At 48.7% G+C, this 12,685-nt stretch overlaps 1 protein-coding gene across 5 annotated transcripts in view; it reads left to right on the top strand.

The window, feature by feature from the left end:
- The window catches only part of TRAPPC10 (trafficking protein particle complex subunit 10), a 90,402-nt gene extending 78,024 nt beyond the window's left edge, over window positions 1-12,378 (top strand). For all 5 annotated transcript variants that reach the window (XM_061193846.1, XM_061193843.1, XM_061193845.1 and 2 more), the window contains 5 exons: window positions 992-1,118; window positions 2,174-2,344; window positions 5,899-6,076; window positions 8,539-8,733; window positions 9,048-12,378. In XM_061193846.1, the coding sequence (XP_061049829.1) occupies window positions 992-1,118; window positions 2,174-2,344; window positions 5,899-6,076; window positions 8,539-8,733; window positions 9,048-9,286 (910 nt within the window). In that variant the 3' untranslated portion in view covers window positions 9,287-12,378. The remainder of the gene's footprint in view (window positions 1-991; window positions 1,119-2,173; window positions 2,345-5,898; window positions 6,077-8,538; window positions 8,734-9,047) is intronic.
- Window positions 12,379-12,685: the final 307 nt, after the last annotated feature.

Genomic DNA, 12,685 nt, shown 5'->3' with positions numbered 1-12,685 from the left:
TGTCCACCTGTTAAAATTTGCAGTAATTCCCCGGATCCCATAGCGCCCAGCCCATACTCAGATTTGGTTTGTAGGATGTGGGATTCAAACACAGTCCCCTCTGTTTCTGAGATCCCTTCTTATCCCTCCTCCCCCTGTTTTCAAGCCATTGGCCCTTTGCCAGACTTGGGTCAGTTGCCATTCTGGATTCCCCTGGTCACGTCCTCGTGGGTTTGTGTAAGTAGCTCCCTGTCAGCTGCTGTCTGTCACCTCTAGAGGGGGCTTGCAGTCTCAGCACTCCCGACGCTCGGTCAGATCCCTGTGTTGTGGCTGTTTGGCAGCACCCCTGGCCCCCCGCTTTCTGCCAGGGGCACTCCTCGCCCTCCGCACCCTTAGTGTGAGCCACAGATGTCTCCAGACATTGTCCCCAGTTGAGATCTGCTGCTTTAGAGGCTTGACTAGGTTCAGATTCAGTTTTTGGACCAGGAAGTCTGCAGGTGTCATCCTATGCTTCACCTGTCCCCACATCAGGAGACTCAGTGTGTGGTGGTTAAAAACACAACAGCTCTACAGAGAATCTGGGTTGCTTTATTTGAGCCTGGCTTTTCAAAACCCCTCTTTACGTGTAACAGAAATTCAAGTGAATTCTGTACTGACCTTGTTTTTCAGTGAGTAATCGTTACTTCTATAGATGAAGAGTAATTGTTACTCTTTCTTCCATGACTCATCGCAAGCTATTGTATGTTTAGGAAAATCAGTTACAGTCGTGTAATAATGTATCCAAAATAGAATATTCTTTGACCCATTTTTCCTAAGAGATAGCTTGCTTAGAAAGATTTGTCTTTTTCTGACACTTTTACATGTGAAATTAAAAGTAGAAATACATGTTAACAACTGGTTCTTATTTTCCTGTGTTACTTTTTTGATTCCTTACAGAGCATCTTCTTAATACAGCCAAAATATATTTAATAAAGTTCTTAAATGGCAAAATCTTATTATTTTTCTCCTTTAGGAAATATGTTCAAGTGTGTGTCCAGAATTTGTCAGAACTTGACTTTCAGCTGTCAGATAGTCATCTTGTGGATACCGGTGATAGTACCGACCTGCGACTAATACCGCTGAACACGGAATCCGAACAGGTGACCGTTTCCTAGAACCCAGCACGAACCTCTCAGCAGAACACAGAGGAGAACGAGAGTGTACTGATGTTGATGGAAGTGACCGTGTGCTTCAGCTGAGCCTTTCCGTGTAGGGAACGACCTGGCTGGTGGTCAGTGGGGAGCACGCCCTGACATGCAGCTGTGTTGCTGCCATGTGCACGTTTGCGGTCCTCTGTGGGCCGGGTGACGCAGCACATGGAGTAGGAAATAGGTTGATATTTGTATTTTTAGAAAAATTAAATCTTACATTTGTCAGACTTCACACACAGATTTATTCCAAGCTTGTCCTGATCAGTCTCATGCTGAGTGCGTGGACGCCATCACCCCCAGAAACAGTGGCTGCTGCGTACATGCCTGCCTTGCCCAGCGACGGGCTCTCAGGTGTCGGGGTAGCTCTGTAAAGGAGTCACGTTCATGTTCACACTGCCTGGCTGAATCCTGGCCCTGTTTTTTCTGTTCATTGGTTGCGTGTGTTTTTAGACAGTCAGTGCTGAGTGTTGAGAAGATCAAAGGTTTTCTTAATGGATGTCTGATCTTTAGCATTTTCAAAGGATTTCCCCCAACATTTGACCCATTTCGAATGCTTCCCGGGTCTGTCACTGTGCCTACAGGTACGGACTTGTTGCCTGAGGTGGTGCCAGTTCCCTTCCTCACTTAACTTAGTGGCAAATACACAGTAGTTGGCGTGGGTGTAAGGATGTCCCTTTAACTGTTTGATGACATTTCTCACTTTGGGAATGTATGGGATGCTGAATACTAGTAACTGTTCTTTATGCTTTTTAAAATAATCCCCTGTGCTGTAGAGCTTATGGAATCACAAAGGCTGAAACCCTTTTGACCAGCTCGGGGCAGTCTTCCTCGAGGGCAGCTGAGGGCAGTGCTGGGGAGGCAGGCACGGCAGTGCAGGCGGCCTGTGGGGAAGCGGGCCCTGGGGGACCGCCTCCCCGACCCTCTCACCCCCCTGGCGGGAGGCGCCCCCTGGGACTGAGCGCCTGTGTTGCGTGCGCGCGCAGTGACGGCCGACTCTCTTGCAGCGCATCCACAGCAAGCAGGCGGTGTTCTTTGTCTGGGAGCTGAAGTGGACGCAGGAGCCTCCCCCCTCCCTGCACTGCCGGTTCTCCGTTGGATTCTCCCCAGCTTCTGAGGAGCGGCTGTCTGTCTCCTTAAAGCCCTATACTTATGAATTTCAAGTGGACAATTTTTTGGTATGTATTGCCTTATTTTCTGGTGGGGTTGTGTGGTGGCAAGATGGAAGAGGGCATCATATTCTTTACCTTCTGTAAATCAGACAAAAGCTCTCAATATAATGAAGCAACCAGTCACAGAAAAGAGCCAGCACTTGGGGCGTGGCGGCCCTGACTGGCTAGTTAGGGCCCGAGGTCCGGTCAGGTGGCGTGTCTGACCCTCGTGCCCTCCTGCGCGGCTCGCGCTGAGCGCGATCCTCTCCAGAGACAGGACCCCCGCCTCTCCTCCCTTTTCTCTGCCTTACGCTGACTTAGTCGTGTCCTGCACCCGTTTCTTAGAGTCCTTTTATCTTGAGCATTAGCTGCTACGTCTCTAGTTTTTTTAGAAGAAAAACTGAAAGTATTATGGAAACTTACTTAAAGCAGATTTTCTTTAACCTGCACATTAGGTGTGGAGCTAAAAGCAGCCTAGACCTAGGTGAGTAAAGGCAGTAGTTGTGTTTTGTTTCTTTAGTGAGATGATTGGGTTTGGTGTTAGGTAAATCAAAATATGGATACACAACTTTGTGGTGTTCCCTTTTCTTCTCTTTACGACTGAGATCGTCAAACACTTTATTTGAGAAGGTGTCTGTATAGCTCTTGACGTTAGCAATTTTTTCAGCACCTCCTTCCAACCAAAAGACTATTTGTTTCGACCCTCCTGTTTCCTTGAGCTCTCCTTATTAGCTTTAGAGTTAAACATAATCACTAGCATAGTTCCTCTTTTTGTTGGGCAAACAGATGCCTTTTTGATGTGTTAATAGCAGCGGAACATTAAATTATTCATATGGTAAAGAGTCTGCATAAATTTAATCTGGTTTCCTTACTGCAGATGATGATTAACACTAGTTAGTGGTTTCCACTATTTTCTGTCTTTCTTGCTTCCTTTTCAAATTGAGCATAGGAAAAATTTTCCTTTAGAACTGAACAAGCTTAGTTAAAGGCCAGAGAAAAATACCTGGTGGATTGCTCTCTTCAAAACCAGTATTCTGAGGCTGAGAAATACAGATACCACTTTTCTTTTTTGGCTGCGTTGGGTCTTCGTTGCTGCGCGTGCGCTTTCTCTAGTTGCGGCGAGCGGGGGCTACTCTTCGTTGCTGCTCACGGGCTTCTCATTGCGGTGGCTTCTCTTGCTGCGGAGCACGGGCTCTAGGCACGTGGGCTCAGTAGTTGTGGCTCGCGGACTTTAGAGCGCAGGCTCAGTAGTTGGGCACATGAGCTTAGTTGCTCCGCGGCATGTGGGATCTTCCCAGACCAAGCAGGGCTCGAACCCGTGTCCCCTGCATTGGCAGGCAGATTCTGAACCACTGCGCCACCAGGGAAGTCCCCAGATACCATGTTTTTTAAAAAGCTTCATTGAGATTTAATTTCTATACCATGAAGTTCACCCGTTTGGAGTGTGCACGTCAGTGAAGTTAGCGTGTTGACAGAGCTGTGCTACCGGCACCATGATCGTGTTTTAGCACACTTTCATCCTCCCAAGAAGAAGCCTGTGCCCCGTTCACACTCACCCCCTCTCCTTCCTCTTCTCACCCTGGGCCACCCCTGATCCAGAGGCAAGTGTGCCTGTGCTTTGCCTGTTCAGGTGCAGTCGTGGTATGTGTGATCCTCTCAAGACTGGCTGCTTTCACGTGACAGGATGTTTCCAAAGCTCATTCATTTCGCAGCATGTTCAGGACTCCATTCTTTGTTGTGGGTGAATAATATTCCATTGTGTGGATAGGCCACATTTTGTTTTCCGTTTACCTGTGGCTGGACATCTGGGTCGTTTCCACCTTGGGACTGTTATGAATAATAATGCTGTGAAAATCCTTGTGGAGGTTTTTATGTGTATGTATGTGTTCCATTCTCTTAGGTAAATTCCTCGGTGGAGTTGCTGGGTCATATGGTAGCTCTATGTTTAACTTTTTGAGAAGCCGTTAAACTGTTTTTTAAAGAAACATCACTGTATATTCTCTCGGGCAACCTGTGAGGGTTCCAGTTTCCACATTCACACCAACACTTGTTCTTGCTGCCCCTTGATCACTGGCATCCCAGTGGGCGTGAGCTGGTCTCTCATGATGGCCCATGATGTTCGGTATCTTTCCTGTGCTTTTTGGCCGTTTGTGTGTCTTCTTGGAGAGATGTCTGTTCATATCCTTTTCCCGTTTTTTAGTAGGGTTGTCTTTTTATTGAGTTGTAAGTGTTTCTTTGTATGTTCAGTCCCTTACCATACATATGATTTGCAGATATTTTCTCCCATTCTGTGGTTGTATTTTCACTTTCTTGATGGTGTCCTCTGAAGCACAAAAGTTTTTAATTTTGGTGAAGTCCAACCTTAGTCTCTTATTATTTCTTGTACTTTTGGTGTAGGATCTAAGAAATCATTGTTTATTCCAAGTTCAGTAAGATTTCCTCCCATGTTTTCTTCTAAGAGTTTTATAGTTTTAGCTTTTACATTTCAGTCTGCGATCTACTTGGAGGTAACTTTATGTATGGTGACAGGTGGCGGTCCAGATTCATTCTTTCCATGTGGTGCCCCTATACCGTTCGTTGAAAAGACCCTTCTTTCCCCGTTGGATGGTCCTGGCACCCTTGTTGAAAATCTGCCGAGTTGATTTCTGGGGAGCTTACTTCTAGGCGCTGTACCCGCAGCCTCCGCGGCTGCTGTCAGCAGGCCCCTTGCTGCTGACTTAGGCTCAGCCGCCCCTCCTTGCCGAGAGCAGCCAGAAAGCCGTGTGCGAGGACACACACCTAGGAGCGCAGCTGCCTCGTTGCTCTGTCACTTGGAGCTGCCTCTCCAGCTCTCAGCGCAGTCGTGCTCGTCCGGCTGCCCTCGCAGACCTCGTGGACCGTGCGGGCTCCGGCCGTGAGCTTCTCGGGCCAGGGCCTCTTCCATCGGCCCCTTTGGTGTTGCCGTTCTCTCCTTCAGAATGGGGGCAGCCGCGTGTGGGGGGCCCGGGCTGTGATCCCTCGTGCGGGCTTGGGGCCTTTGTCCCGGGTGGTGGGCAAGTGTGAACACGGGTGACTACCAGGCAGGTCACGGAGAAAGAAGCATTATGGAGAAGGTTCATTATGGGCCTTGCCAAGGAACTCCCGTTAATTTTGCTAGTTGTGATAATGGCATTGTGTTTCGCTAAGAAAACGTCCGTACTGTCAGTAACGCTTCCTGAAGTATATATGGGGGAAGTGACAGGTCTGGACTCTGCTTTAAAGTAGCCCGGCAGGTAAATCAGTGTGGATCGATGGGTAGCGGAGGCTCACGAAGCAGGACCTGACCCGCTGTGGGTGACAGGCCCACGCAGAGTCGCGGGCCGTCCTTCCGCCTCCTGAGGTGCTTGGACGCGTTCTCGTCAGGAAGAGAGTGTAAGGCTCTCGAGGCGGGGCTTCCCGAGGGCACCATCTCTGCAGGGGGTCAGCGGCCAGGGGGCGCGAGCGCAGGGCTCCTCCGGTCCGTTCTCTCTCGAGTCTGCGGGCGGCGCCGTGGTGGCCCCAAGCAGCATTTCTTCAGGTGGCTTACGTGTCTCCTTTGCCCTTCTCTCTCCTTTCTTGCGCAGACCTTGTACAGTGTGAGAGCGGAGATATCGCCCCCTCCAGGGACGGAGCTCTGTAAGACAGGCTCTCTCTGCTCCTTGGAGGTGTCCATCACGCGGCTCTCGGACCTCTCGGAGGCGGACAAGGACGAGGCACTGACAGAGTGCGCTGAGTATTTTTCAACGAAGCTTATGTATGAAGGTGGGTCTGGAGGCTTCTTTCCACTGACTGTTGTGCGCATCCCTGCCGTCCACAAAGTGTAGTGTTCCTCGTCTGAAGAGAGAACGTTCTAGAATTGAAAGAGCACGTCTGAATGTTCCCGTGTATGACATGGTCCTGGGCCCACAGGATGCTGAGCCTGGTTACTGTGGAGTCGTTCTCCTAACAGGCGTTCGAACAGCCGTGGGGCTCAGGGCTGAGCACACAGCGGTGCCTAGAGCTGCCCTGTCCTCTCTCCCCGGGAGTCAGGCCCATCCCCCCGAAGCAGAGCCCAGACCCCGTCGCTTAGCAGGCCGGGCGCCCTGTGGTCATGCTCCTGCCCTTTCCCTCCAGCCTCCTTTCAGTCCCTTTCCCCGGACCCCCACCCGGACCCCGACATGCCCGGCCCTCCTCCCTCCCCAGTCTCTGCCAGACACCCCTTTGCAGCCCCCCTCCTCCTGGGCCTGGGCTTCTTCAGTAGCGGTTCTCAGGTTTGGGCGTCAGGCCATTAATGCTCTAAAAGTAATTAAGGAGGCAAATATTTATTTATTTATTTTAAAATAATAGGGAAGCCATTACCTGGTAATACTCTTGAAAAAGAACTATTTTCCAGAACGGTAAGTAGAGCGAGAAGAATGGCGTTTTGCAGCCTTTCAAATCTCTTTAATGTCTGGCTCATGGCAGGTACTGAATTTTCCTGTCTGCTGCATTCAGTCTGGTGATGTCCCGTACTGGTTAAGGTAGATGAGGAAACTCCAGTCTCGCACAGATTTGTACTTGGTGAAGGGAGCTCTCTTAACAGCCTTCAGATACCTGTGGACGTTCCCTGATGCTCCACCAAAACTCAGCAAGCGGTGGTTTTTGACAGGCTGGTTACAACGTGGAATCTGAAATCACATGAGTGAGCGTTTCGTGCTGTTTCATTCAGTCCTGTCATCTGCCTTGCATTTTGGAAGGATCTTTTACCCGGGCACATTTTGTAGCCCCACGCCTCCGTCATTTGTGAAACACGGTTCCTGAGTTGTGCAGCCCCTTTCTTTGTTCAGGGCCACAAACTCGTGCTGGTCTCAGGCTCACGCTGGGCCCATCACGAGAGTCTTGGAGTGCCGGGACCCTGCCAAGCTCACAGTGGCAAAGGCAGGTTTTCCAAAATGCTAACTTTTGATCAGAGTTTCGAACTGTATCATGGGCAACTTCTTTGAAGTGCCAGGCTCGTGCCATTCATTTATAAGCAGGCGTCTGCCGGATGCCTGAGGCTGACGAGCTCGCTGGTGAGGTCCCAGCGAGCTCAGTGGCCTGGCGGCCTGTGCTGTGCCCAGGCCCGCTTCCCCTGTTACGGGAAGCAGGGTGACGGGTGCACGGACCTCTCTCTCTACTATTCTGCTGCAAGTTCTTGTGAGTCTCTAATCATCTCAAAATTAAAGTTAAAAAAAGAGATGTGTAGGAAAGGGTTGAATTAATAAAATTAAATTGATTTTGACTGCTTCATGAGGGCATCCTTAACTAAAACTGGCGGTCTTTTCCTGCAAGTTTGTGGTGGCGAAGAACACAATGCCTTGACTCTGAGTGCACGTGGGGCCCCGGCTCATGCTCGGGCCCTCGCGTTTCCCACCAGAGGGCGTGTCAACACTGTGAGGAAGGCAGGAATGTGCCCTCGCGGGTGCCCTGAGGACCAGCTCCGAGAACCGCTGCCCCGTGTGCCCCTCCCCGACGCTGCTTTGGCTTCTGCCCGTCCTCAAAGGCCCCCCGGCCCCACCTGTGGGAAGTTGGCCCTCTGCCACCCCTTCTTTGCTCGTGGAGCGTCTAGTCACGTGCTCCTGGGCTCGTGCTTTGTGTCCCATGGCAGGGATGCTCTGACCTCTGTGCAAGGTCATCCGCTGCTCGAGGACAAGCAGCACCTGTCCTACTTAACTTCTGCATGACTGCTGGGTTAGGTGTTTGAATCGCACTGAATTACATCCCCGTCGTGGTTTAAGTTAGTGCTCGTAATAGCACCTGCCATATAGTAAGCCTCTCCGAGGTGCGCGTAGAGGAACTAAGTGCTTTACCTGCATCTTTTCTTCCCATCCCATCAGAGGCTTCTTTGAGTGGCAGAGTTGGGGTCAGACCCACCCCCAGAGGAGCCAGCTCCCTGCCCCGCCCCCATTCTGCAGCCGGAGCGACCGTGCTCTTGAAGCATCACACGGCGCTTTCAAGGGGGTTTGAATGCAGAATTGAATCACTGCTCATTTATTAACTTGAGGAGGAAAAAGTGATTTTTCCCTGTGCACCCAACCTGTACCTTGCTTATTAAATCAGATGTGTTTTACTTTGAGGTGCAGTTACAAGGCGTCGAGATACAGAGTATACGCTCCGGTTCTGGACTTCACATTGTGGAGTGTGAGACTGCTGATGTCTCTTATTTTGGTGTGAACACTGAAGGTCCTTTTCTGGGGTGAAAACGGTGCTTTCCCTCTTTGTTTCAGTTGTCGACAACAGCAGCAACTGGGCAGTGTGCGGGAAGAGTTCCGGGGTCATCTCCATGCCTGTGGCTGCTCGGGCCACTCACAGAGTCCACATGGAGGTGATGCCCCTCTTTGCGGGCTACCTGCCCCTCCCCGACGTCAGGCTGTTTAAATACCTGCCCCATCACTCTGCGCACTCGTCACAACTGGATGCTGGTAAGGACTCTGCGGCGAAGGCACCGTCCGTGTGGGAGGGGCGGCTCCGTGCGGAGCGGCCACAGGCTAGCATGGGGACAGGCTTGCTGCTTAACGGCCCGTGTCCAGGGCCGAACGCTAGGCAGGGTTACACGTCCTGGGCCCTGGTCCGGAGAGCAATCCGCCCAGGACCCAGGCGCTAGATTCTCTTCAAAGGCGAGGCCGCCGTTGACATCCTCGTGCCCTGAAGGGCGACTCGGGAGGCTGGCGGCTCCCTGGGGTGGGGAGAGGTCGGCGCGGGGCGGCCTCCATCTCACTTCCTGTGCGCTTTGCAGATAGCTGGATAGAAAACGACAGCCTCTCGGTGGACAAGCCCGTGGACGACCAGTTGGACAGCGGCAGCGTCCAGAGCAGGGGCAGCACGCGCTCGGCGGCCAGCAGCGAGCACAAGGGCCTGCCCATGCCCCGGCTCCGCGCGCTGCCCCCCGGCCAGGCCTTCAGCGCCAGCGCGGGCACGCAGGTCCTGGTCGTCCCCAGCCGGGACGACCACGTTCTCGAAGTCAGCGTCACGTGACCGCGCCCGGGGCGCACACAGTCCCCAGACCGGGCGTGCGCGCGTGCCTGCGTGCGCACGCTTGAAGGGATCCTGCCTCGATTGTAACTTTCTCGCTCTAGCCAGACGTTTGGTGATTCTGCCTGGCCGTGGACGCATCAGAGAATTTCAGTGTACAGCTGGTCAGCTGAGTTGCATCGTTATTTGTGTGCTGTCTGGGGTGTAAGATGCCTTGTTATTTTCTCATCTCCCCGTCCCTGTGCTGCTGTCCTCCCGTGTTTGCCCAGAGCCCCGCTTTCCCCTCACCCTCTGCTCAGGAAGGAGCTTCTAGCACTCTCACCTGAGCAGCCTGTCACCTGCTGGTTCTCTGTGGAAGCCCAGGGGTCTTTCCGGTAGACTCACAGCAGGCCTTGCAGACTTACTAGTGACACGTGTGTGCCTTTCCGGTCACACGGCTGCCCGATTTCTGGACCAGGTGGATTTGTATGTCTCCTAAGGGGTAAAACACAGTCCTTTACCCCAGATCATCTAGTTGTGCTTTTCTAGAATAACACCCTTTCTGGGCAGGGGGATGGCGCTCGGGGGTGGGTGGGGAAAGAACAAAACCCCTTCTGTGCCTTGGGATGTCAAACTGGGTGGACCTGGAGCATTCAGCAGCTGGAGCCATTTTAAAGGTACTTTAAGACTAGACCAGGGCGTGAGAAAGAACTCGGTATTGAAATAATTTGGAAGTAAATGTTTCTGGAACCCTTTCTCCCTTCTCCCCCGATGTTGATTAGGTATTACATGCACATGGAATTAAATATATATTTATTTTAATTGTAATTGTGTCTGTGGGGGTTAGTACGTTGTTTTTCTCTCACCTTTAAACTTAGTCTTTACATGTAACTGTAACTGTATAATGAATATTTTTCTTTTGCACCTTAAGTCTCAAATTAAGAGGTTCCATTTAAATGACGATTAGAGGGGTCTTCTCAGTGTATTTCTAGTCTGGTTGTAGGAAGGACGAAAGTCTTGGACTGTTATTCTCTGCTCTCCACTACATTGCAGTCATACCATGCAAATGGATTAATTTGCTCTAGGTTGTAAATTTAATTGTACATATGGTCGATTTATTATTTTTAAAAGTACAAACTAACTGATGTAATGTTTAAGTTGCACCAAAAATCAAGGACAAAATAAACGTGTGTTTGTTTTTATTGGTGTGAAAGTCACAGCTTGTAAATAAGTATTGTATGTATTAAACCTTTTCCAGCTCTCCAAAGCGATGTATTTTTGTACATAAGAAATAGAGAACTCTTAATTCACTGGGAAAGTGTGGTTGGAATTGAACTTGACCAGATTAATGCGAGTGTAGCCGGTCCAGCAGAGGGTGGGGCCTCATGAATAACCTCAAGCGTGTGAGCGGTAGGGAAGAAGGAGCCTTCTGCAGCAGCTGCCACTGTCCTGGCATGCCACTTGCTGGCGGTGTGGGGCAAGAAGGCACAGGGCCAAGTGAATATAGAGCAGAGCAGTTGGTTCCTGTGCGTGGTCTTTAGCTCGCTTAACAAATAAAGGTGGTGATCCCCGCCCCCCCCCCCACATGGTTTTCATTTGTAGAAATTGGAGAAGTGTACAAAGAAGATAAATGCTTGTATGTTTAATTAAACTTTTCAGAAATTTACCTTCCTTATGTGCAGTTTAAAACTAATAAACTAGGCAAATTAGAAGTTCACAATCTAATGATAGTTTAGGGTTTCTAACATAAGTTTGTTTTATTGTAAAAATTGATGATTGCCCTACAGATCCACCAAGCCTTGTGAATGAAGAGATCTTTGATATCTGATTCTGTCAGAAAAGCCTCTCATCCATGTGGTGAGCCTCGGAGCCCAGGGAAGGCGCCCTTGCTTCGTGTGTAATGTAGCGTTCCCTCTCACCTTCTGGAGGGGGAATGTGAGTCAGTGCTTCCCTGATTTTTGGTTGACTTTTGTGCTGGGTTCTGATCCCAGGATGAAATTCTCTAACTACTTACATATTTAGAGGAGAAGAAAATGGAGGGGAAATCCAAAATGTTTATGGTAGTTTCTTATGTCTGGAAATTGAATGAAGTCAAATTTATCACAGGTTTGTTTTTTACCCCCTAATTACCCAAAAGACCTTTTGCAATCTAAGTTACATGGGTGCCTCTGTTGTTGTTGTTGTTTTTAACACAGATGAAGAATGTCACCTAAAACTTCGTCTTTTTTTTTTTTCAACTAAAAGGCTGTAATTGGATTTTTGTTTTGTTTAAAATAAGGCTTATGTGTTTGAGACAAGCTAAGCTGGTTTTGTTGGTAAAGGTGTAGCAGCTGTTAAACAATTGTGAAGCCAGATACTGAATGTGCATCTAAGAAGCAGAATATGCAGCCATTTTACAAATATCTGTGGAAGATGTAAATACTAGCAAATGAAAAAGAAAATAAGTTATAATTTTGGTGAATTTCATAGGGACTCCTATGATTGGAAAAATTATAACTCTTCTGATTATAATGTGGAAATTGTATTTAATCTGAAAATGACTTCTACCTACAGTTCCATTGTCAGCCCAGCCTGTAGTGGGTCGGGTTCCCATATTCGTCTTAGTTGATGGGGCTGGGTATCCCATAAAGGGTTAGTGGAGAAAAGACACACAGGCTTCTAGTCAATTTTTCTTTAGTGTTTAAAATAGAGTTATAAAATGAAATTAAACACTCCAGGTGTGTACATAAAATGAAAACTTATACAACTTTTTATAAAAGAACAAACTAGGCTGATCAAAGTGTTTTATTGTCAACTGTGATCTTGAAAAGAAATCGCCTATGTGATTTTAAAATTTGATTTTTCATGAAAATGCCCCTTTCTCGCAATGTATTCATCCTGTGCGTCAGGCTGTAAGACCCAAAAGCATTGTTGATATGGTTTGCTGGGATTCTGTGGCTGGAAAAGGTGACAAGTTGGTGACTTTGATACTGCAGGTATTAACTCCATTTTCATGGTTTACTATGAAAGTCATTTTTCACATTATTCTGTAATATATTGTTAGACTAAAGCCATTGTATTAAGACTGTTTAAAATGTAAGCATTATAATTCTGAAAATACACATTTTAAGAAGAAACTTGCCGCTGTGAACTTCATTCTTTTGCTGTGGAGTGTGAAAATTGAGTGTCTAAAGTTAAAGAACTTTCTTGTTTTCTTTCCCTAATCCTTGTTCTTGACTCTGAGCATAGATTATTTACTTTTGGGGGAGCATTAGGGATTTTTTCACAACGTACTACCCAATAGCTCACTAGAAGTAAGACATTTCAGTGTTCAGAGTTCTCGAGTTTTTTGTAGACCTATTTGCCAGCCTGAAGTTTGACAAGGTAAAACCGCCTCTGTCATGTTTGGTAGCATCGCTAATACAATTTCGTTTCTTCGGAAAA

The sequence above is a fragment of the Eubalaena glacialis genome, chromosome 6 (assembly GCF_028564815.1).
Source record: "Eubalaena glacialis isolate mEubGla1 chromosome 6, mEubGla1.1.hap2.+ XY, whole genome shotgun sequence".
In the NCBI taxonomy this organism is placed as follows: Eukaryota; Metazoa; Chordata; class Mammalia; order Artiodactyla; family Balaenidae; genus Eubalaena; species Eubalaena glacialis.
This window is presented reverse-complemented; position numbering and strand designations above follow the sequence as displayed.